Source organism: Typopeltis vanoorti, chromosome 23, assembly GCF_054136105.1.
Source record: "Typopeltis vanoorti isolate ZY-2024b chromosome 23, IOZ_Tvanoo_1.0, whole genome shotgun sequence".
In the NCBI taxonomy this organism is placed as follows: domain Eukaryota; kingdom Metazoa; phylum Arthropoda; class Arachnida; order Uropygi; family Thelyphonidae; genus Typopeltis; species Typopeltis vanoorti.
In genome coordinates this window covers 76,613,838-76,639,457 of record NC_143571.1, presented here as the reverse complement: position 1 = coordinate 76,639,457, position 25,620 = coordinate 76,613,838, and the positions used below count along the sequence as shown (strand labels likewise).

The 25,620-nt window shown below is 36.6% G+C and overlaps 2 protein-coding genes across 12 annotated transcripts in view; one reads left to right on the top strand and one right to left on the bottom strand.

Annotated features, from left to right (window-relative positions):
* Positions 1–25,620, bottom strand: part of LOC150094009 (BTB/POZ domain-containing protein 3-like) — a 175,747-nt gene that overhangs the window by 17,779 nt on the left and 132,348 nt on the right. For 5 of the 6 annotated variants that reach the window (XM_090412841.1, XM_090412842.1, XM_090412843.1 and 2 more), the window contains exon 2: positions 3,359–3,996. In XM_090412841.1, coding sequence (XP_090268967.1) covers positions 3,359–3,996 — 638 coding nt within the window. Of the gene's footprint in view, positions 1–3,358; positions 3,997–6,893; positions 7,042–25,620 lie in introns of those variants that run through there. The other variant, XM_090412844.1, reaches the window with a different exon arrangement.
* LOC150094008 (RWD domain-containing protein 2A) overlaps positions 7,249–25,620 on the top strand; it is a 217,076-nt gene continuing 198,704 nt past the window's right edge. For all 6 annotated transcript variants that reach the window (XM_090412852.1, XM_090412853.1, XM_090412850.1 and 3 more), the window contains exon 1: positions 7,249–7,419. The gene's annotated coding sequence lies outside the window, so the exon portion shown is untranslated. The remainder of the gene's footprint in view (positions 7,420–25,620) is intronic.

Below are 25,620 nucleotides of genomic sequence, written 5' to 3'. Positions count from 1 at the left end.
ACAATGGAAGATCTATGAAGTAAATGTTTGCTAGTAGAAAAAATATTATAGGAGTACTTTTATTCAAAAAGAAATTGATGTACAGCATTAGTACCAGAATCAACGCAATCAAGAGGAGTAAGGCGTTTCTGTTGGTTGTTTGCTTGATTCATTGGTAACATGAATGGCATCTTATATCAAAGAATGAGATTAGTAAGCTTACATAATCCTAACTAATAGGAGATTCGGTTTTACTGGTTTTAAATTGAACCGGAAGAAATTGATTCCTATTTGAAGGAAGTCAGTGGAAGTGGATCGAGCAATACACGACAAATTTGGTATTTATGAAACATCAACCAATGCTTATCATATTACAAAACTCCATAATATTCAGCGAAGGAGAAAGGGGGAAAAAGATATAACCGGGAAAATTGGATACTGATAAATCTCATCTGCTCGAAAAATACCACTCGCATTTAATGTAAATAATTGGTAACTGGATTTGGCTAGAAGGAAAAGGGGAAAAAATGCATTCCTCACAGATTTAGCCAGCATTTTCATTTTTATTGATTCCTGTTCTTATTTTATTTGAGAACAACCAATTCATTTAAAGCATGGTTCTCTAATTGTATCAGCATTTTTTTTTAAAATTTGGTATTATCTTTTCTTAAATTGGTACACAAGAAACAGAGGAAGAAAAGACGAGATCGTGAACCGTTCCCATGCTCTGGCGATGTCCAGCATTGCGGAACAACAACAACAAAAAAAAAAATGATAATAATAAAATAAAAAGAAAACAAGCATTGTGACTAAGAAAACAAGGACGATAAACCCAGCTTACTTAATTTACTTTCGTTTGACACTGCTTGTGTCTGCTTTTCTGTTTGGCCCACATTTCAACGCTCGACATTTTGTAAACTTCACTATTATTTACGGTAGCTGGTAAAAGGCTCGCGTGAATGTGTGTGTGTGTGTGTGTGTGTGTGTGTGTGTGTGTGTGTGTGTGTGTGTGTGTGTGTGTGTGTGTGTGTGTGTGTGTGTGTGTGTGTGTGTGTGTGTGTGTGTGTGTGTGTGTGTGTGTGCGCGCGCGTGCGCGTGCGAATACTTTTAAACACCTGCCTAATGGTTTAGATGTGACCCTAAATTTTCTCTACGTGACCAGGGCTTTTGAGTTGGTAATGACTCGTAATGAGGGCTTTTAAAAGGCGGAGATAAGTGTGCAAATAATATATAGTCTTTTAGGAGATGGTGTCTTTTCATGGAAACAATAGTTCTTGATCACACCTCTCCATTGTACATTTAAGACACTCGAGTGCTTTTGCAAATACTAAAACGTTTAGGAAGGAGATTTATGCAAATTATGAAGATATCATCGTTTGTAATATACAAAATATATTATCAGTAAAACTAATTTCTTCTTTCTCTCCTGCTAGATTTCCTTCATCGTTTTTTTCCCCTAATATATTATTAGTAATGTCTAAGACGAATACTATTTCAAAATGTTATATTTGATATATTTGTCAAGTATTCTTGATTTTGGCTATCAGTTTCATACACAATTTTCAGGATTCAGTTTTGATCTTGTTAATGTTTTGATCTGGATACTTTTATTTTCTTGTGTGACAAAACTTGTCGCCGTCTTTATATAGGTTCCTCCATAGCGCAGTCGCGAAGAGAATATGACATTTGTTGCCACATTTCTCCTAAACGGGAGTGAACCTAGGTTAAAATTCCATCTAAGACGCAGGGAATATAAGTGCTTTTCAACTGAAGGTGAATTAGGCGGTCTAATATACGGAGGTGGAAGGTTTTTCCTTTCAAAAACTTGGGTTTGCTATCGCAAAATATAAAAATCAGCCGAAGAACATCCCAATTAACAGATAATATACTGACTTCTTAGTTATAGTCACCTGTTCGTAATTCTAATCAATCGCAACCAAATTGGGGGCTTTTAAATAATAATAAAATAATATTTTATTTTTAAATAGAAAATGTTTATAAAAATATTTTTCTACTCGCCATCTGTACTCATTTCTAATTCTCCAAGTCAGTAAGCCCTAAGGAAAGTTGAAATCTTTATGCCCACTTTTTAACACTCGTTGAAGTCAGATTCATACAGACAGTTCTGCATAGATAGATTCCCTTTGAAAAGTTCACCAGAAATAAACTTTTCTGAAGTTATAAGGGACTATGTGATATATCATATTCAAAATTCATATTCTATATCATATATCATATTAAATTTTCGCTCTAAATGTAGAGAGAAACGGAGATCAACGATCTCAAATACAAGTAGTTGAAATCCTTGTTGCAGATCTCTGGTGGGAATGGATTTTGAAGAATGTCACCTTGTCAATGACTGATATACAGAGGAACATTATACTAAAGACCACTGTTTATCGGCTAGTTGTAAACGCGATTTTATAGAATTTGAGGTAGTCAGATGTTACCAAATAATATTGTACCCACCGCAGCATGTGAATCTCTAGATTTTATGGCGTGCATATCAAATGGCTAGAATAACATACGAAAACTAGACTCTGTACTTGTACCTGTGGTGATTTCATGGATTAGCTATGTGATGAGGATTTAAAAATGGGATAAAACTGAGCGTTAATGTTTCTTTCCAGGGAACACTCCTCCCCCCACCAATCCTATACACGAGAGATTATAAAACACATAGCACATAGGTGCGGCGTGGGAGAATGATTACTGATATGCCTCTGACATCTTTATATTCTATTAAACAACATGCTGGAGCGGTAGAAAATAGAGAAAGACCTCAACCTGTGGATGAGCGCAGAATGATTTTTTCTATTGGAGTGACTGAAAATGGTCGTTTTCTGTCTGATGTTTGATAGCTAGCACTTCCAAATAACTAATTGCTGTTAAAAAGGTGCTTAGAACCGGACCTTCTTAACAGCAATATATAACGAAAAATATATTAATTATTTTAATATATTTTCGCATAATAGAAATGCTGTAGTAAGTAGTCTATATATACAATTTATATCATTCCTATAGATAGTTTTAGATTTACTGAAGGATTTCTTAAAAGCCTAAAGGCTAGCTTTCAAACTGAAAACCAAATGCTCAGAATTAGTGTATATATAGGTTAACAGATAAGTTTTTTATTGTTTTGGTTAAGTTGCAGATTGTTAATACGTAAAAAAAAATACTAATTTGAAAGGACGTGATATTATGAATATAAATGACATTAGCAATTAGATACACTGTTCCCTATTTCCATCTCCAGTCGCGATGTATTTGTAGAAGTTATTCATCGAGTCATTGCTGTAATTATTATTTTCTTGCAAAACTTGCATCACCATTTTTACACAAAAATCACAATTCAGTATTTAATAAGAAGACTTCTTACCTTAATAAATTCTCAAACGTTTCAGGCTGGATGTTAGTAATCCTCACTTCCATGCATGTTGGCCTCGCTGTTGGCGATACCGGAGGCTCAGGGGAGGACGAAACATCCCCAGTAGGGAATTCGGAACACTTGTTACCAGGACCGTCAGCAACTCCACAGAGGCTATCAAATGGACGTAAAGACATTGATTGAGAATCGAGAATAGCTCGAAGAAAACTGGGTTCTCGCTCAAGCACTTTACGATGACCTGGTATTCTCCAGGGCTCGTGCCCCACTAAAAACACCATGTCTTTTTCGTCTTCACTGTTGTACAGAACTATTCCAGGACTAGGCGCCGAAGGCTGAGGATGACCACCAGATGGCGATGTCGGAGATAGGTAAAAATGAGGCTGGTGATTCGAATACTTGGAGGATCGAGCATTCTTACCCTTCTGATGGCGTTCATTTTTGCCAGCATCGCTCTCCAATGGGGACATACTCGACAGTAAGACGTTAGGCCGACGAACTGGAAAAGCAGGAGGAGATGGTGGTTGCTGACGATCCTGTGGACTCACGGGGGAGGTGTCCCCGCCAGTCGTACGGGACCAAGTGCACAGACCTTGCTCTGGGACAAGTCGGTGAAAGGTATTGGGAAGACACTGAAAAGAAAAAAAAATATATTTATATTCCGCTGTAAATTCAACATCTTAGTATTCATTTATCAATTCAACCAACTAAGCCTTTAGGATTGACGCTATCCCGAAAGATAGGTAGACTGTTGATACAGAACCTTACAAAATGAGGAGGTTCGTGCTGACTGCATGCCAGCTTGTTCCGCCTAGCCAATTCAATATGTCAATTTTTATATATCTTTCATACATGCATTTAAGGTTTACTAACTGTTCGTAGTAAACGTTTTTTTTTTTCAAGACTAATGCCTCATAACCGTTTTAACCTAATCGATAATCTCAAACTAGTTCTAGTCAAATGAATGAATACCTACGTATTTTTCTGTCTCTAGGATTGAGATTGTTGATCGTCATCGTACTTTTCACCATTGAAAAATTGTGGGTTTTAATTTGAGTCAATAATTATAACCCTTTCTTGTCTTAGAGGTGCTCTGGCTGGCTGTGTTCAGCTAGCCTTCAGTGAAACGTGTGGGATACAAGAGTAAAGACAGGCAGTCTGATGCAGAACCTTACAAAATGAGGAGGTTCGTGCTGACTGCATGCCACTACGCTTGTTCCGCCTAGCCAACTAACTGGGTAAAACTTTCACTAAGAGAGGTATCCTTTGCCACACAGTCGAATCATTTCGCTGTTTTCTGTTCGTCTCAAAACAGTAAGTGAACTAATATAGAATTAGTAAGGTTGGATACCCATGGGAGATTGCAATTATCACACACACACACATACACACACGCACGCACGTGCGCGGGTCAAGGGAAATGATTAATTCTTCAGTTATATGTCATCGAAAATGGAATCCATATAAATACAAGGACGATTTATGACTATTATCTTTTCTTGTTTCCTACCGATACAGATCATCGCCTGCGGCATAAGACAGACAGGTATTTGCAAATTGGGGCATTCAAGTGTGGTCATAAACACTAGCTAGAGATCTTCCCTACTGGTAGCTTCACTTTTTTTTTTTTTCACTATAATTAAGTGATATAATTTAATTGTTTAGGCAATAGTTGGATTCATTCCGTTCTCTTTTGAAAATTACGTACACATTGATAATATTAATCTAGTCATGCAATGACTTTAAGATTTGTCGCTAAAAGTGGAAAATGCACATTTTAAAATTCCGTTTTTCAATGACTTTGTTAATTACATTTGGCAAAAGATGGGAACAGTCGAACGAATGTAAAATATTTTAAATTATGCTAAAATTAGCCTGTGTTTTAGTGCTGCCATCTACTGGAAAACGTTTAAACTATTACCAAAACAGCTGTTTTCTTTATAATGCATGAACCCATTAAAAGGATCAGAGTTATTCTTTTCATTGACGTTATTTTAAAGTTATTCATTTTAGTTTCGTAGTTTTCAAAAGTATGTGAATTTTATACTGAAGGCATCACTGCTAAATAAGTGGATTGAAATTAATCCAATGAAGACGTCAAATTCATGACATATAAAGGTTTTATACATTTTTTTTTAAATCCAAGTAGTTACATAAAAGAACTATAATTTATGTTTAAGCAGTTACCTTGCTCAGGGATGAAGAGAAAAAAAGAGATGAGAAGTTGCTTCTGGCTCCACAAAAATTGTCAGGCGGAACACGCCTTAAGAGATTATTATTTTTTTTTTTTAAGTTGAGGAAAGTAGGACTGTTAACAAATAAATGTCTCTGTATCTCAACCACCTGGAAAATTTACAATATCATTTCACTCTGATTTCTTGAAAGGATATCAATGATTCCAATGCTTCTCCAGATCCGCTACGTGTTACCTTCCGATTTCGTGCATTTGAAATAATTTAATAATTGGGAAAAGTTAAAAAAAAAAAAAAAAAAAAAAAAAAGAGGCTTTTACTTTAAACTAATGACCTCCAATCTTCTTAGCATTGCTAAAGAGAATGGAGGTCATTATTTGTTCAATGAACTTAGTATCAGAAAGTTGTTTCGTTACGTAGATAAAAATGATTTTGAAACAAGTGATATGGTTTCTGCGACCTCTTAGGACTGTTCGCAACGGCAGTCATGTATTAAGTTCAGAAAAACTATTAGAAAATTGTCTAAATAAGCGCGTGGAGTTTCAAAAGAGATTGTGAAGGTTTGACACACACACACACACGCACACGCACGCACACACACACAAAAGATTTCCTTGCGGTTCCAAAGATTCTGGCAACTGAGTGTATACGTTTCATTTTATTTTCTTAATTCAGTGAGAGTAAGGATGAAGAACTTTTTTCCCATTAATCAGAAATCGTTTCGAGGAATCCATGTCGCCTACAGACAAGATTGTTGCACGTAAAACAATACACACATGTATAGTAGTAGTATTGGTGTTAAGTACGTGAGCACAGCATTGAGTGCGTGATAGAATAGCAGTCGGAGATTATTTATGGTAATGATCACTTCCTCACAGATGCTGGATTTTTTTTTTTTAATTTAATCCCCTCGATGAGTCCCTCATCTCTTGAGGTCTCTCTTAATAATAATAATAATAATAATAATAATAATAATAATAATTGACGCTAACGTAACCCGTATCGCGATGCCTGAAAACAAATTAGTCGAACCTCACAAAGGTGGTGAGGAAGATACGTATGTTCCGAAATGGCGAACAATGTACGAATTTTGAGTTCATTTAATATTTGTAGATAATCTTAGGGAAAAAAATAATAATTTAAAGAACTTTCAGCAACCCACCCATTCCCTTTTAAGATAATCGGAGAACATGTGGAACTCCCCCTTCCTTAGAAAAAGCAGACCGGAATTTTCTCTGTCACACACACGCACACACACACATGATTAAAAAAAAAAAAAAAAAGATTTCTGGTGTAAACGTAGACAAAAAAAAATATTCAACAAACGTTTTACTTGCCCAAAATCGTTTGTCAGTAGCGTATTTTTCAGATGTCCATTCCTGGAAGGAGTTTCGTGCTAACACATTTGTACGATGAAACTGCGATGCGCTGTGGGTGGCGCCAGCTCAATACAAGTTTCCCTTGGTAACGATAACAACATGGCGGTGCTTTATTGACGTTCTAAACGTGATTCGAAAATTTCCAGAACACAATAAACACTGAAATATCGATGCATAAAAAAACACAATTGTTATTATTGGATTTTTTTCTTCTTCCCATTTTTTTTTTCGAATAGAAAACCGGTATTGTTGTATAATACTGTTTTCGTTAGACTAAAATTCGAAGAACATTGCTAGAATTAAAAATGTTATCCAACAACAAGTATTAACCGTGTGCATTGTAGTTTACATAATTACTTCAGTACAGTGTAACAGTTTTAACCGTGGTGTGTGTGTGTGTGGGGGGGAATAAACCTGCTGGCTTTCTGATCCTCATTTTGTGTTATTTCGATAACGTATAATATCATATACAAATATTAATTTAGTAAGTATATTTATTAAATATTGTGTTAGAAAAAATAATAAATAGATCGATTGATCATACTTTTATAAAAAATATCATTACGTTATATTTCAGGTTTCGTTTTTAATATTTTACTTTATCTGTTTTATATATTTTATTATTTCGTTAATTGTGAAGAAACAGAACAGTTTCTTTACATGTGAATATGTGGAAAATACATTAATTTCTACTGTCCACAATAGTATGTAAGCGACATGGATTCCTCAAAACGATTTCTGATTAATGGGGGAAAAAGTTCTCCATTCTTACTCTCACCGAATTAAGGAAAAAAAATGAAACGTTTGCACTCGGTGGCCAGAATCTTTGCTAAACTGAATCACCAGTAGCACGTGACTAACGATAAGCACTGGCTATAAAAGCTATAAATACGTGGTACTGCCTCGGAGGATGATTCTTACAATTTCCAGTTGTTTTAGAAACATATCAACAGATTTTTCTCCTTAACTTTTTTACCGGCAATCAGCATTAATATGCTATAGATTTTGTAGCCTCTCATGTGTGAGCTTGATATTTGCGTGAGAGATAATAGGCAAGAGCCGTGACGAGTGATTTCGAACATGGCAATGAAATTGGGATCCAGACGGGCCATTTAGAGGTTAAGATGGTCATTTTCAATGGGGTCTCGATTATACCGAGAACGGTGTTATAAACAGAAAACATCGAATCAGTTGCCCATGTTACTGAAAACAGTTAATATCGATGCGACAGGTAGATGAAGTATCGTTAAGTCCAATAGAGTCAAATGACTGCATATTACAGAGGAAGTGTATTTGAATACATCCTGCGAAGAATCTCTTCATGATCGGTATACCTGCAGATGACTTCAACTACACCTGGGTAATAAAAATAAGCAGTTAAATTAAAAATTTAATTTAAGAGTCCAAATTTAAGACAACCAGCGTCTTATTGAAAAAAAAGTAATGTCGCCACTATCCCATCTCCCAGTCATAAATAAATATAGCACAATTAAAAATGCGTTTTTAACGTCTTATACCTACACTGAGTTATAATCATTCACGTGAATCATGCGCAGGTCTCCCCCCCCCCCAAGGAGATATAAGTGATTACATTTTTAAATGTCATTAACAGTGCCATAAAATGATGTATGCAAAATGTACATTTTACGAACGAGGTGAGAAATCCCTCAGCGAGTGAGACGTAATTAAGTTTTATATTTTTAGGCCCAAAAGGGTTATTAAAATGAAGACTGAGATGAGTTGTAGAGGCTTTGCTTTTAAACGTAAATTTCAAGCAACCATGTTGTTACGCGAACATAACAAATCAAGTGAATGATGCGAAATCAGTATGATGATTTCACATCCATTCACTTGAGTTCGATAACACTGAATTCTGGGTAACACAGCGATTATATTCAAGAAGAAAAGTCACTCGATTGACAGTGAGGTTAAAGGTTTAATGTATGCTAGAAAGCAGGTCTAAATATAATGCCAGCTAAGAAGGGTTACAAATTAAATACAGAACATCTGGAAAAGGCAACAAAAAATAATTTATGTGGATTTTGACATCTAAGATTAGCGTCCAAGTTGGGTGAACAGCATGGGGATGGGTAGAAGAGAAAAACTCCCTTTCTCTCCGCCATGTGGGGGGTCTCGCATGCCTAGAAAGTAAGATTTTAACTACTTGTAACCAGATCTCATTGTGAATCGCTATCCATACTTCCAAGTATCTGGGGTGCCAACGTGGGATGTACTGTCAAGTCATGAGGATGGCCGAACGACATCCTCTGACAGAGAACATTAATAAACACGTACAAGCAAATCACAATGTGGCTATTCATTATGTGAGTGCACTTTGTGCTTTCAGAAGGACAGTATTAACCTATGGCATTGCTACACCTCCTCATGTGTTATCCCTGAAATACCAGAGGACGGGGGAAGGGGAGTGATGTGTTTGTTTAAATATACTCAGCAGTGCGTCTTCTCACACCTACGCTATCCGTTCTTTGGAAGACGAGGTTATGTCAGGTGACCCATTCGCCGGAAGCCTGCATTCCTCCTTTGATTATAAGCTATCATGGCACAAGGGTAAGGTGAAAGGTGATGCGTCGAAGTTTTCAACGTCCCAATGAATTTATGAGTGCTGGCTGATGACTCGTGTGGATTTAATGGTCTGTAAAAGGAGCCTTCTCTAAATTAAGACAGTTAAAGAAATAGATTACTAATGTACTGGAAGTAATATTTAATTAGCATTGTAATTTCTGGTAATTAATGTTAACCAAGATAAAGAGAAACAACAAAACTCAGATCCTTCACAACACATTTTCACCTCTTCCTTTTGTCCTAGTCTTCTAGCTCAGTTGAAATCGAAGATGTTTTTTGGTTGGAAACATCTGGGTTCGATTCTTGACCTGGGACGCGAAGAACTTTTATAAGGATCTTTCAACTGTAGATGAGTTAGTCGGTCTTATATGGGGATATAAAGTTTTTTTTTTTTTTTCCTCTTGGAAATTTTTATTTTTCATCCCTCAGAATAATACATGCAATTAAAAAGCTCGCCTCATGGCCTTGGTTTCGGCGGCAATTCGGAACAACAATATCCTTCCTCTTTTGAAGGAACTCAGTATTTTGGCATCAGAATTAAACACACACACACACACACACACACACACACACAACACACACACACACACACACACACACACACACACACACACACACACACACACACTAGACACTAGCTGTACGACGCCGCGCTTTTACGACTGGTGAATCGCGACGCGATCGAACGTATCAATTTATCCGAGATTATCGACTGACAGATCACAGCGCACAACCGACAATAAAATATTTTAAAACTCAAAAATCGTCAGTGTAAGTCGTGTTCGGATCACTTCACCAATGCAGAGGGAAAGCTTACGATTAAAAGCAAACTGTTGTAACTTGCTTCGCTCTTCATTTATTGTCAATTCAGTTTAAAATTCTTCACAGTGCAATTCGTATTTCTGCCCTCAATAATGTCCGGAAAGAGAAAGCGAATTTGAGAATAGAAAAACATAAACAGCTGAAGAAGAATAGCACGAAATTTTTGGCCCTCGGGAATTCGGAATGAAATTGATGGAAGTAGCTTTAAGTTGCAGTTGGTGATTGTGATTTCAATTGCGTAAGGACAGCAAAGGTCATACTGCGCCATATCAAAGGAATAGTCTATCACAATCACAATCATCCATGTCAGCAGCGGAATTCGAACCTGCAACCTGTTGTCTATAATATAATATAATATATTTTTTATGTATTCTTTAAGATGGTGCTTATCGTAGAATGGAACAACTGAAACTTTGGCCGGTCTAGAGCGGATACGCCAACCACTCGGTCAACTAGGCCGGCCCAAGTTTCAGTTTGTTCCATTCTACGATCAGCACCATCTTAAAGAATACATAAAAATATTATATTATATTATAGATACCACAGCATGTCACTGAGCCAGTGGGAAATTAGTGTTCTGTTTACGACGGATAGCTTAACGACGGTTTTCAGGAACCAATCAGGTTGCAAAATCTGGGTTTTACTATATATGTCTTCGGGGTACGAGTAACACATTAATTAGAGAGAAGAAATGCCACTTCTTATCCTTCACACTACACGTATTCTGTAAACTATCCTCCCGTCCAAGTACAGCTAGAATTCCTGTAATGAAGTGACGATGTTAAGAGTACTCTATTAACGACCTTCTTCCTTTAAGAGCTCAATAAACTGGCTCTTGGATCCTCCAATAACTTTCATCAAAAATTTGTTTAAGTGTATGTGTTCAGCGAGTGGAGAGAAGGGGGTGGGAAGTCATGCATTACGCCCTAGGTTGAGTGATGCAGTTAACACAGTTACTTAAACGTCGTATTAAAAGCCACCAGTTCCGACTCGAAACATATTCATTAGCCGATAAAATTCACCGCTTTGATCAAATAAATTAAATTTGCCAAGAAAATACTGTATTTAATCCTTTACCAAAGCCTAAGCAAGCAATGTTTGTATGAGAAGAATCGTCACGACTAGCGCTACTTGAGGCTGATAACTTCGCAGCAATTGCCTAAATATCCTATAATGCCAAACACACTTCCTTTCAGAAGTGTATATCGCTATGCATTGTGGGACTATATGCATATATAATCAAGATCTAAACTTGAGATTCACAAACTTCGTTTAGAAGGTATATCGAAACCCAAGAAAGAGACATGTTGGGAAACTCAAGTAGGAAAGTTCTCTATATATTCTGTACATGAAGTAGCGAATGGTGTGGGAAACTATGAATCAAAAAAAAAAAAGTACGACTTCACTCCAAAAAAAGTCAAACTATTATTGCTCTTAGGCAGACTTTGTGTCGTTTATTAGTGTGATATCGAGACAGCTCATAACTCATGCCGGAGATGGTTTTCTCTAACGAAAATATAGGAATTTTCAATAGTTTCATAGATAAACTTAGTTCGATTAAATGGAGTGAATAATAAGGGATACTTTATCCACTATTTCAAAGTGCACTGTCAACTTTAAGTTAAACAAAACATCGAAAGGGCAATTTTCAAAACCATTCATTTCTAAAACTGAAGGATATCGGTTACAAATAGCAGACTCCCCCACTTTTCCTAAAATATGCGATTGAGGGCGGTTTGAAAGGGGGGGGGAAAGAGGCAAACATACCTGTTAACAGTGTTAAATAATTCAGATCCTCTGAACATACTTTAAAACATTAAAATGTTTCAACTTAATTTATTCTAATTTATTAGTCGCTTCAAGCAAGTTATCAAGAATACCTCACAATGTTGATAACCCCGGTAGACGGAATTTTGGGCTCGAACGAATTTTTGGAAATGGCGATCTTCACTAATAGCTGAGCTCATGTCTACTGATGATTTTGGAGGCATGATGGCTAGAGTACAGCAGATAATTGCCGTCATTTCGTAATCTTAAACCCTAACATTCGTATTGATATCTACTTTTAGTATAAATTCTAAGGTCGATTTTTCGGGTGCTCTGTTAAAAATCCAGTTTCCTGGAGGGTAAAAAAAACCTAGCCATAAATTGTTAGTTGTAAACATATTACTTAGTTTCCAACTTTTTATGTAACAGAATTATCCACCATTTTATTATTTTTTACAATTTTTCCGGTTAAACTTAATCCAGATGGGTATTTCTTATATTTAACTTCAGATACTAATAAAGTCAAGATTTTTTAATTTGATTTTATTTGCTTGTTAAAGCTAATTTGTGTGTTAAAGATAATTCGCATTGAACATAATAATGAGCGCGCGCGTGTGTGTGTGAATCTGAAAGCTAAGAAACCTCAGGATAATATTTCTAAATTGTTGAGTTATCCTGAGACAACAAATGCTTAACTAAGTTATGCTTGCGTCCCCGAGCCTATTTTATTAGATCGAAAACTGGAGTGGTCGTCCTGAGAACAACTAACTACTCTTTGAGGCTGTCTGATCTCCAAACGTAGATTCGCTATGGTCTGAGGGCAAGATGAAACTACTAGTTTCCTTAAGAATCGCTGACCCCTATCTGTCAATATTTTAAGCCTAACTGGTTTTATCTTGGGTTCGGTGTCATAAAATTCTGTTTCTTTTTAGAACTTTGACTTGAACTGTGAATAGTGGGAATTTGTAATTACAAATCAATAAGGCATATAGATTTCCCCACCCCCCCCCAAATGACATCTATGTGTTATTCACCTCTGCTCTTTCCGTGTTCTTGCTGTTCATCACATAAGATTCCATTGACTTTCGATCAACCAAATAAGTGTACTGTGTGTGTGTGCCTCGTTTTCATAAACGTGTTCATCTCTAGGATTACGACTGTGTCCATTCAACTTTGCAATATTTATTTCTGCTTAACAGCGGAGCTAAACTTTTTTTTAATGTTTATTATTTAAGCTGTTTTTTAACACCAAAGGTAGCTATTAAAGTCATTGTTAGAACCGTGATTATCATGTCTTTTTTTTATAGAGACTATTGACTGAAACAAAAATGATAGCCATGGAAAATCCACCTTACTATATGAATGCGAACAGTATATGATTGGAATAAATATAAATTACATAACAACCAATTTCTCTATGATATAGCCAAAATGCATTATTTCGGCAGTTCGTGTAATAATAATCCAAGGTCTACTGGAAATGGAGATAGAGACCGCATATTCCAAGGTAGCGCAGTCCATTAATATGACAACAGCTGATTATTGTTACAGAGAAAGAGAGAGAAGTGGTTAAGGGAAAAAAAATCCTCGAAAAAAAAAAACCTAGGCCAGAATTTTCCACAAAAAAGTAGCAAAAGCAAATAGTGAACTTGATATAATTCACTTTGAATACGAATCTGTTCTCTTCAATGGAATCGATTTGACACCTCTGTGCCTACATCGGTATGTGTTTTCCTCCCGTTTAAGTGTAAATCCAAAGCGGGATCATATAGTCAGGTAGAAATACCAACACAGACATTTCTTTCGGCTATTTTCCCACCATCGTTTGTTAGCGGAAAGTCAGCGAACGTGGTCGTATGTCATTCCTAATCGTCTAACTGGCTGTTTGTCGTTGCTTCGACCCTAGCGTTGTGTTCCATTCAGACCCTTTTGCAAATGACAGTTTGGGGCAGGATCGGGCCGATAAGTGCCACCTATTGTGTGTCGCTTTTGTGGCTTGTTCCCAAAGAACGAAACTCATTGTAGCTCGACTTCCCCAGCTTTTCATTTTGTTTTTCTTTTGCCTTCCGTCTGTCTGGGATGATGTTCGCTAGCATGAATTCAAGCATGTCTTTCTTCTGTTCACCCACTTCGATGGAATGTCTTTCTTTCTGTCTTTTTTTTTTTTTTTTGACTCACGGTATACAGAACCTGGGAATCAGTTCTGATTGTTTTGCGGTGCGAGACCTCTAAACGCGAGATTGTAATGTAAAGAGATAGGCGACATCATGTCTACTCGGAATCCATTACAAATAGACATAGTGTCGCCTATCTTTTTGTCGCAATACTTATTATAAGTCCAACGACCTTTCGTGTTTGGTATTACTACATAAATAAATAACAACACAGAGACACACACACAAAGGAAAAACGATTCAACATAATAATTTACGTTTTTCTTTTTCTCTGAAATATTGGAAGGATAGATTGTGGTGACGCTATAAGTGTCCAGCGGTTGAACTTTTATATATATATATATATATATATATATATATATATATATATATATATATATATATTTATATAATATATGTAATATTGAAAAGCCTATCAAAGCGAGACTAGAGTGATGCTTTTTGTGTAAGGAAAGAATACATATTACACGACGACATTATCTCTTTCAAAATAATTTTCTTCATACATTTTTCAGCACAAGTTCATCAAGAAACAGTTGTGAGGGTTTTTTTTTTTTTTAACCTCTCTAATGTATCCGTGGTTGCAACCGCCTTGATCACTTCCACATTATTTTTTTTTTTACTGGAAAAATTGAAATTGCACTGTGTATTGAGTAAGAAAAATCCTCCACTCAGATATTACGTTTTCATGACGCAAGCAATGGCGATTGGGTTTAGTTGAAATGAAGACTAAGGCAATTGTGACCGTATGATCAGTCGCGTAAAACCCAACAGATTGCTATATTGGCGTTTTCACATGCCGTAACAACTTCTGTAGGAGACCATCGTTAATGAGGATAGTTTATATGGTCTGTTGTATTTCAATTGATTTCCCAATCCCCAATTTTGGTCAAAGTTCCAGACGCTATTTAACCTCATAACCTTTTTCGGGGATTTCCCAGCTTTCTTTTAAGTTTAGATTACTTGAAGACAGTTGTTTAGAATGGCGAGTATATTTCTCTGTCACTTTTACAGCATTTGATAAGAGCTGACTGGTGGTGGTGGGAAGGGATTTCCCTTTTTTATCATATTAATGCGCAGTTTACCATCGCGATCATTTTATATGACAGTAAGGAAAGCTTTCGGTCAATAAAAACCGAATCTTAGAGATCCTAGTTCCCCAACAGTAGAACTGTGGGAACTAGGATCTCTATTAGGTCTTTTCATTAGATAAATGAAAAAAAAAAAAAAAAAACAAGAGCAAGTGCCTAAACTAAATCACTTGTACAAATTTTCATTAAGTGTGATTTTTCCTTTCGTCTGATGTGCCACATTTCTTTCTTTTTTTTTGTTTATATTTCAATTCATATGCACTATCGCACAATTAAATAAAATAAAAATCAGAAATAAATACTTGACCAATCCACAACTGAATCATTATCAAGCGCTTGACGAGGAGGGGAAGACATCGTGAGCTTCTTCATGCGAAACCCAAACCGACTCCGACTCTTCTTCATTTATATGTTTTGGTTTATATTTTGATGTGAAACGAAGAATATTTCCGAAGTAAATAAACTTCACCTCTGGCTGTTTCCTCAGAAGATATTCTATTTAAAATTCCTAAACCGAAACATATAAATATCTTGATACAAGCTCTACGAAGCTTCCTCCTTCCTTAGAGACCTTAAGGAAGGTAAAAAAAAATTTTTTTTAATTTTCTAGACAGTTATCTTCGTTTATATAGTTGTTAAGATATAATCTTATATACGAGTATATAACAAATTTTAGAAGTACTTATTTGTTTTCGAAAAGGAAAAAAAAAAACATTTTGTCACATCTTTATGAGACTAAATAACTCATCTTCTGTTGAAAGGCACTTATAAATATTCTTTGCATCCTAGACAGAATTTGAAAATATCTCTTTAACCAAAGAGTTGTCATCTTGTACTGGACATGCATAAATATGACTGCACAATGCACCTCACTGCTTCTATTCAGCATGACATGAAAAGTAAAAAAATCTGCATGCTGGAACGTAAATATATAGTTTGATGGCATATTGTAGGTCTACGTAGTTGAAGAAATTTGGTGGGTGTTACTTTCTCAAAAACAAACTACTTTATAGACCGTCAAAAGCGAACCAACAACTGGCCAATCACGTGTTTTTACGAAAAGACGTTCAACGAAGAGTGGCCACGTTTTGTTTGACAACACATGTTGCAAAACTGATAGCTCCCCACAGCTCCATATCTGTAATGGAATCAACAGAGCATGCAGGATAGAAGGCTACCACGTAGGGCATTGTATTAGTAGAAATTTCACGGACGCGTTGCTGATCACAAACCTGTAATCATGGGCCTTAATGGTAAGTCAAGTTACATTAGTGACATGTCCACAGAACCTGGATTTGGGAGAAATGGAAAGGAATTTTTGGAGCATTAAATCTCTCTCTCTCTCTCTCTCTCTCTCTCTCTCTCTCTCTCTCTCTCTCTCTCTCTCTTCAATGGGACAACATCCTGCGAATACTTTCAACAGAACTGCTCAGTTACCAGATATACATGGTGGTAGAATTACTATTATGTGGTCTTTTCACATCCTACTTATTATTGAAGCATTTATAGTTTTGCCAATCTGGTTAAGTAAACGGTACTTTTAATTCTAATTAAAATTTTATAATAATTACAAAGTAATTCTAATAATAATAAAGTTAATCACGTATTCTTGTTGAGATTGGAAACTCCATTTGTTTTGTCCACTTTGATCTCCAATATCACTGGGCAGTATTTGAACAGCAGAAAAATAATTCGCCATTTTTTCAAGCATATAAACTCCCTTCCAAAAAGCATTCACTATACTGCAAAAATTATATGGACCCCCATTTCTTTTAATATTGCGTACCAATGACAAACTCTCCTTACCCATTCTTTCCACATGTCCAAGCCATCTCAACCTGCAAGCTCTGATTTTAGAAGATAGAAGTGGACATCTATAGAGTCCATTCACCTGTTGTGTTATCTCTTGCACGTCCATAGACTTTTCTGAGGATTTCACTTTCAATGATCTGCAATGCTTTTGCATCATGGTCTGTTATGCTCCAGGTTTTTGCTCCATATAGAACTAATTATTGTCTTGTATACTGCTTGAAAGAATTTTGGAAAATAGTAAACGGTGTAGTGGATGATAAGCTCTATTGTAAGCATGTAGATGCTAGCTTATATTTATATAATACTTTTATTATCTCAAATAATTAATATTCCAAGATATTTTGAAGGAAGTGGCACTTTTAAATTTCAGGCTATCAATTGTAAACTGGTCATTTTCGCCTTGATCGTGATTTCTGCAAACTTTTAAATATTCGGTTTTTATCCAGATTTATTCGTAATCCTAGTTCTTCAGCAGAAGTTTTGAGCTTTCTGAATGTTATTCTGTCTTCATCATTTTCTCCAACTAGGCATATGGATATCTTCATAGGTTGCTATATTAGTCCTCAATCAGTTTGTACGACCGCAATGCAATTAGATCATCCTAGATCAACTGTGAAAAAAAAAAAACATCTAAGAACAGTCAAGCAGATCACATAAATTAATAAAATGAGATAAGAGAGTGCTTGGAAGACTTGTGCGTGATGCATTAGCTTGCCATCGTTGGACAGTAGAACTGGGAAGCTGTGGTATGGAGTGAAGAATCACAATTGAGAAAGGTGGTTTGTGTCGTGATTAGGTTTGGGTTTAGTGACTACCGAGCCTCCGTAGACAACTCGCTTCGGTTGGAAAGACTGGATTCGAATCCGAACCTTATTCTAAAATCAAGGTTATGAAAGACAATTCACGCAGGTTAGCTTTTATATACGGCCATGCTTATAGGCCTTTAAAGGCCTATATGTGTGGCCGGATTTACTATATAAGCTAGACAAAGTATAGCTTAGAACCTGACATCATTACAAGAGCCTCCCTAAATCTATAAAACCTAAAATTTGCTCAGTACAGGAAACTCTTAAAATATATAGCTTAGGGGCCACAGCAACCTTAAATTCAGCCTTGCCTATAAGTACTGGGAATTAGTTATTATTATCATTGTACTCGTAAGTGTCAGGAGGAGTGAATCGTCCCATCTGCTACGTGTGGTAGCCATGGTGCTTGGTGTAATGATAATAATTCTCCTAATTTAGACTATGGTCGCTTGTCATAATGCCTGTAGAAATGACTACTATATTACTATGTGCAGTGTGATGGTTCTGGGAACGGCCAAACTTTCTACAACCACCGCAGTGATTAATGACACGTTTTTACAATTTTTCACGAGCACATGACATCATCAGGTGTCCTTGTTAGGAACATTTTGATTTCATTTCTAATCCTGTTGTACAAGGCGGTTACAAACCCATCGTGGTTTATTTGGAATGCATTTATCTGCTTTTTTATTTATTAAATACCGAACATGCAGTTGAAATGAAAGATTTTATTCGGTCGAAAAGGATATGATATTTAAAGTGAAGGCAAACAACAGTTATTCAAGGTTTTATGGTTGTTGTTTTTCTCTTTCTTATCCGTAACTTTCAACAGTTGCCGCCACACGTCACACGGTCAGAGGACATTAATCTTTACGAACAAATATTTAGTTTCTAATTTGTGTCGCGGTGCTACCAGGCGTTCTCAGTGGGTGTCGCTTTAGTGTAAAACTCGTTTCACTCTTATCACTCACGCCCACCGTCGCTGCAAAATACTTATTTTTATCTATCACTTGTTTATATAGTGGACGGGCGTGTATACTTGGGACACGTGCACTTCCCGCGAACTGTACGACCGGAGAAAATATCTTTTGAAACATGATTGAACAAAGGATAGCCTTGAACAAGAATTTTCGGGTGCTCCGCTCATTAACAACTTTGCCGTTTGTTATCCATCAGTTTTCGCTTTTTTTTGGGGGGGGGGAGGGGTTCTTAATGTGTGTTACATTTCTCTATTAAACCTTTTTTTCTTGCACGTCTGTTAACTCGTAAAATAATGGTCAAGATAAAACTCAATTAGGATTGGTGATAGAAGTGACGCATTCGGAAAAGAATAGGGTGGGGTGGGATGGGGAATGGAGAAGAGATAAATGACTTCATCTCACGAAACATGACTTAATCAAAGATGCATAAAAAAACTATCAACGTCTTTAAAATTCATGAGCTGAAATAGAGAAGGCGCATATCTGCGCTCTTTCATTTGTACTCTGGAGTCTATCCCTACCGGCATTCTTCTTTGCCGGTAAGGAGGAGAAAATACCAGATTATTTAACAGTCGCCCTTCGTAAAGATTTTAGGAGTCCAATATACAACATCGTCCGCGCGGTTAGCTTAGTGGCTGTGCGCTTCGCAACCATATTCCTGGTGAAGAAGTGTCCTAGGTTCGATTCCCGTCGGTGACGTGAGGAGATGAAGGCTCTTCCTCAGCCATAGCCAAGTTAGCCGGTCTTGTGCGTGGACAGCAGGGTTTTTTCCCCAGTTTATCCTGCGATTTTTCATCCCGCAAAACAGGCAAACCTGCCTTGAGAACTCAACACTACAAATATAGGATACACCGGGGCGTAGGGCTGACCACCGTATCCTTTGAACGGCTTGTGGTCCGATGATTAATAAACCCTCGACACCGCAAGGTAAAAGAGGGAAAGGAAGATGAGATGAGATGAGAGCTTAGAGTGACCTGTTCCGACATTAGAAGTCATCGTTGAATCTCTTTAGAGGACGTTATTACAACATCATTTGATATTCCTGCTAAATTTGCCACTATGACAAGAAAATTAAAATATCGGAAAACAATTTATTTGGGACACCTTACTTTTACCCTTCGGAATTTTTAAGATTCCAATGGTCGAGAAAAGTTATCGAACAGAAAATTCCGACCCAAAAAGTTAGGAGTATATCCTCTCAGATTACGATATAAATATAAATAAATAAATAAGATTGTCAGCAAAAGTGCTTTCGTAGCAGAGTGGAAAATAGCTCTTAGTGAAAGAAATGGGTTCGAATTCCGTCTATGATGATAGAATTTCTTATAGAAATTCTGTCTCTTCCCTCAAAACTGATGAACTCTTCGAAGAAGCACAGTAGACTGCGGGGGATAGGAATAACCTTCGCTATCACTGCTCTAAGTGAGTTGACTATTACAGACCATTTGGTATATTACATTAAATAATAGACGTGGCGTCAAACAGTAAAAAAAAAAAAAGCGCTTTGATTTGAATAGCACTTTAGGAAAACAAAAATTTCAGGGTGAAAAAAACAAACGTATTTTTCTTTGTGATGTGTTCGAAATATTTGTTCCCAACATTTCGTTTTTTCGCTAATGAAAGTAAATTGGAATTCTTTGCTAAAGAAGGAATTATATGATATTTATGAATGAATTTCATTAAAAATGTTGCGGAATCATGGACGACATTTCACGTGTGAGATGCAATCAATTTGGCAGCGGGAAATGGAACGTGTTGTCGTGAAATTTGGCATAGACGCAAATACAAAATGATTCCATTAAAATAGGGGAGCGAAAAATCAGGTTAATGATTGATGTCATAAAAAGTAACATACACAATTATCTCTTTCTCTCTCTCTTGAAGGAATCTTCGAAGCGATTGTTTTCCACGATGTCCGCTTTTTCACTACCACCGCTTAGAGATTTCCCCCCGAAGTCTCTATCCCCCATCTTGTGCAATAATGTTTCTCCAGAACATTGAGCAGAAACTCCCAGCTATGTTTTCCCTCCCCACTCTCTCTCTCTCTCTCTCTCGCTCACTGAACAAATTATTCTGCAGCATGCAACGAACTGAGGTCATTAACCTCTCAATGTTAATGATTCATTTTTTTAGAACTTGGAAACCTTCGACACACACACACAGTGACAACAGCGCTGTGTGGCGGAAGTTTCCAAGTATATTTGTATTGTACGACTCATATTATCTACGCGGGTGGTATTTGTGTTTGTCACGTGAGCTTCCACTACTAAAATTATAATGACAGTATTGTGGCTAGTTAGAATTTGAAACTTATAACTAAGCCTTGCAAAGAGGACCATAAATTTTTAAGTAATAAACGAAGGGGAAAAAAAAAAAGAAGTGCTCTCCAATATCACCTTGATAAATGAGAGGTGTGAACTTTTCTGTTCACCCTCTTCCGTTATGTGAGAAGCGTATTGGCTGACACACGAGTGTAATGTACACCAGGTTCGGTAGACACTGCAGAGGTTATCAAGGGGCTGCATGGTGACATACTGCAGAACTCGAAGGCGATGATGAGTATGAGTTGGTTCTTAACTCGTGCATTAACGTTATCAGTTGGCTCGAGAGTGAAAAATGTACCTTTTTGTCAGCCTGAAATGATTCAGGTCTTGCTGATTGAAACTTTGTTGAGATTTATGACATGCAATCTGGAGTTACTCTATTCATATTGCTTAATAAGAGAGAGAGAGAGAGAGAAAGAGGGATGGAGGCATTTTTCTTACTTTTCTTTTCCCTTGCTTCTTTCTCTCTCATTCTCCCTTTATTTCTCTAAAGAATGACTAGTGTAAATACAGTAACTTAAGACACATTTCACAAATCTCATAATATTACAGAACGTTCTTTTTTCTTCTTGCAGTTTCGTAAATTAAAAACAGATGGAACAACCTAATATAACAAATTAAGGAGAAAATTGTGAAAATGTGGAATAGTGAGAGAAAGAACGGGAAAGAAAAAGAGATCTATTGATTGAGCAAAAAAAAAAATGAACTACTGAAAATGTATTGATCAACTGATGCCATCGTGAAGGTAGCCTAACAGTAAAAAACCTTAAATAAAAATATTTCCGTATGAGAATGTGGCCCAGTGTTTCTTAAGCGTTTTGAGATTGAGAAATCTTAAATAAAAATATTTCTTTTTGGTTAATTTCCTATGAAAATTCTCATAAAAAATTATCGGAAAGGATAACATGATAATGAATCCTTACTGCAAACTATTTTAATCAAGAAAATATATGATATATAATATTGCAAATAAAAGGTTGCAAGTTAGTGCTGTACAATAGATTTGGACTGAACTTTTGTGATCTAAACGTTTAATAATCAGGGAGCCCTATTCTAAAGACAAAATACGTATTTTTTCAAGTCACTTCAGGCCCTCCAGTAAGCCAGATATCACTACAAGAGTAAAAAAATGCGGAAGGCGCATTTTTTTACTTTTATCTTATATTGGTAATCATTTTGTTGTTTCCTCCATCCTCCCATAGTTGCTATCGTTGAACAGTTCCTATCATACTGTTTGTGTGTATAACCTGGATGTGGCGTATGCTTGTGTGTGTATGTGTGTGTAAACACTGCTGGGTATTTCTCTGCGACCTTCTTCAGCAAAGCACGTTTAGAACAAAAGCTTTAGATTACCATCTAGACAAGCACAATAGACAGTTTATTCCCCTCGTGTCGGACGTCATCAGAGCACATTTTCAAACATTTTGTTATTTGTTACTATTCGCGTCGCTTTTTTTTTTAGAAGTCTGGGACAGCTGACTGACCTCGCACACGTCATTTATTCAACATACAACGTACCGAAAATCTCCTCGAGCGGTCCCGTGAGATAGCACACACACGCGGAAGCAAAGACGACAACTGTTTTTGAAACGGTAGGATTGTGGGAACGACTAGTCGCTCACTCTCTCCGTTACCGGCCTTGGCTCGAGACAAAGAGCGAGATGAGGAGGGAGATATCTGCAATTGAATGAATCGAAGAACACACAGTATTAGGACGTTAACACAAACGATAGCATGACTCGGCTCCACCCTTGCTACTTATTAAACACCATTTTCTTTATTCTGCTCCAGAAAACTAAATAGTTGTTACACACACACAGACAGACAGACAAACTAGAGAAAGGCAACACACCGGAACATCGATGAATGTAGAAACAAAGCAGTCAAAACGTTCACCTGCAATTTGCTTGAAAATAACCTTTGTATCTGATTCACAATATTGGATCGTTATGATAACTGATAATTGTATAATTAATTGCAATTGTTCATTAATGACTAATAGTTACATATAATTACTGATAGAACTGAGTACTCGCTAACATGGAGGGACTTTTTGAAATCTCTTTCTGAATGGTTTTATTATTATTATTTATTTATTTATTTATTTAGCTGTTCAGTATTACTATGAATACGCGAAATAGAAATATTTATATATATATACGAGTATATATATAATAAATTATAAGTAATAATTGATAACTGATAAAATAATGTGGGGGAAATGCCTATTAAACGTTAATAGAGAATTTTCCCTATTATACGTTAATTTAACAAACCATTTTAATATCAAATTAAAAATCATGTGATCAACATACACCATTGTGTAAAATAACAAATAGAAATTAATTACGAAATTGTGTGAACGGAATACTCCGCATGTCAAAATGATTTTAGCACTTTAAAGACAACCAATCAGAAAAGGCTTTGTCCTTTTCTGATTGGTCCACCACGAATTTCTTCGAGGTGGAACCACAACGGAAGAGACTGTTGCTGCGATGGTAACATCTTATTCCCGTATCTCCTGTGTTTCATGTGTGTGTTCTTCTGGTTAGTTCTTCTGGAATAAACACCTGAGTTTCCGGATAGAAAAAGACCCTTTCACTTCTGTATGATATCGGCTAACTCACCTTCAATTGAAAAGCTCCGATAAATGTTCTTCTTGTCCTAGACCGAATTGGAACCTACGTTGTTCTGTCCAAACCGACTGAACTACGAAGGTTTCCACTGGAGTCTAGCAAGTAATAATCATATCTAGCAAACACAGTGTTTCCTGATCGATCCACCCTCCTTACTTATCACACTCTCCCCACCCCTGCGATTTCCACTCCCCCCCCAAATTAAGTCTCGTATCAGGGATCGATGCTTTTCGTAATTAAAAAGCGCAAGGCTTTCCAACGATATTCATGAGCTTAAAAATAATCTCCAAAATTATTTTAAGACTCCTCTACCTGCATTGGAAAAAAGTACAAGTGTGGAAGTAAAGTATTTCAGAGATTAGCTATCTTGCTCTGATATTTCTTGGAGATGACTTCAAATGACTAAATGGTCTGTCATCCCAAATGAAAGAGAAGAGAATTTTTCTGAACAATAGAGATTTATAATGACTCTTTAGAAGATTCATCTTGGTGATTGAACTATTTATAGGTTGGATAAAATACACACATTTTTCACGAAGTGGACAAGCGCTTGGCTCTCTTTCGGATTGTGTATTTCAAGTAGTTCAATATCAAGGCAACAGGAAGTCGCGCATGTGTATTAAGCTATCACCTAATAAAAAAACTTGCACGTAAATATCAGTTGCTTACTGAATCTCTTAGAAGGTGGATATTTCTTAACAGATTTCTGTTTTCTTTAGCTTTTGTCTTTTCGCTTATCGTTTTCAAGTCGCAAGAAAGAGAAAGTCTCAAGCGACCTTAGTATCGTACACGTTTGATCTGGATCATCTTAGTACTATCTTGCTAATCATCTTATTGCTATCTTGCTTCCATCTGTCCTTGAAAACAATGCTTTTTTTTTCTCTTCCACATTCCTCATACTCTTTTTAATGTATGTATGTATGTAAGCTGACTTAGACTGTATCTAAGTCAGCTTTCCTTCTCCCCCCCCTCTATTCAAACCAAAATTTTTGAATCGGCCATTGATCCCATTTCAGTTCAGTTTCATTCATGATTTAAATATGAAACCTGACCAGTAGAGAGATGGGAACTGCACACCTGCCTCTGCAATTTGTGTGCCTTCCCGACCCCCACCCAACTTGCTAATCTTAAAACCAGCTAGTGCCAAGCAGAAAAAATCTAGTGACCCACATATGATACCAACCAGACGGCTGGCCTGCTTTGTATCCGTAGTATAACTCGACCTCTGTCAAGAGCCATAGAACCCATTGCAACTTCAACAACTCTTATGCATGCGGGCTTTCCACCTTGACCGTAACCTGTAAATTGAAAGTCATGTAAGTGAACGATGGGTTGTCTACTTTCGTATATATTAGCCAACTGAAGGCAGATGGCGCTGTTGTTTGAAGTTTACGAATCCTGTACCAATAGTCTAGAACTATGAGGTTCAAACTCTTTATGTATAGGGGCTAGATTGTAAATTTAGTCTTGAGGAAACGCCGTTCTACCATCCTGCTTGAAAACTGATTTGTCGCGGCTGTTTATAAGTAAAAAATGGTACTCAGTTTAGAATGTTTTAAATGCCGTTTGGAGAAGTAAATACAAATTATAATTTTTCAAAAATTAGTAACATTTATTACGATTCACAGGAAATGGAGAATTGCCTTCATTTAATGCTCTATCGGCTCGCGAAATAACAAGATAGCTTTTC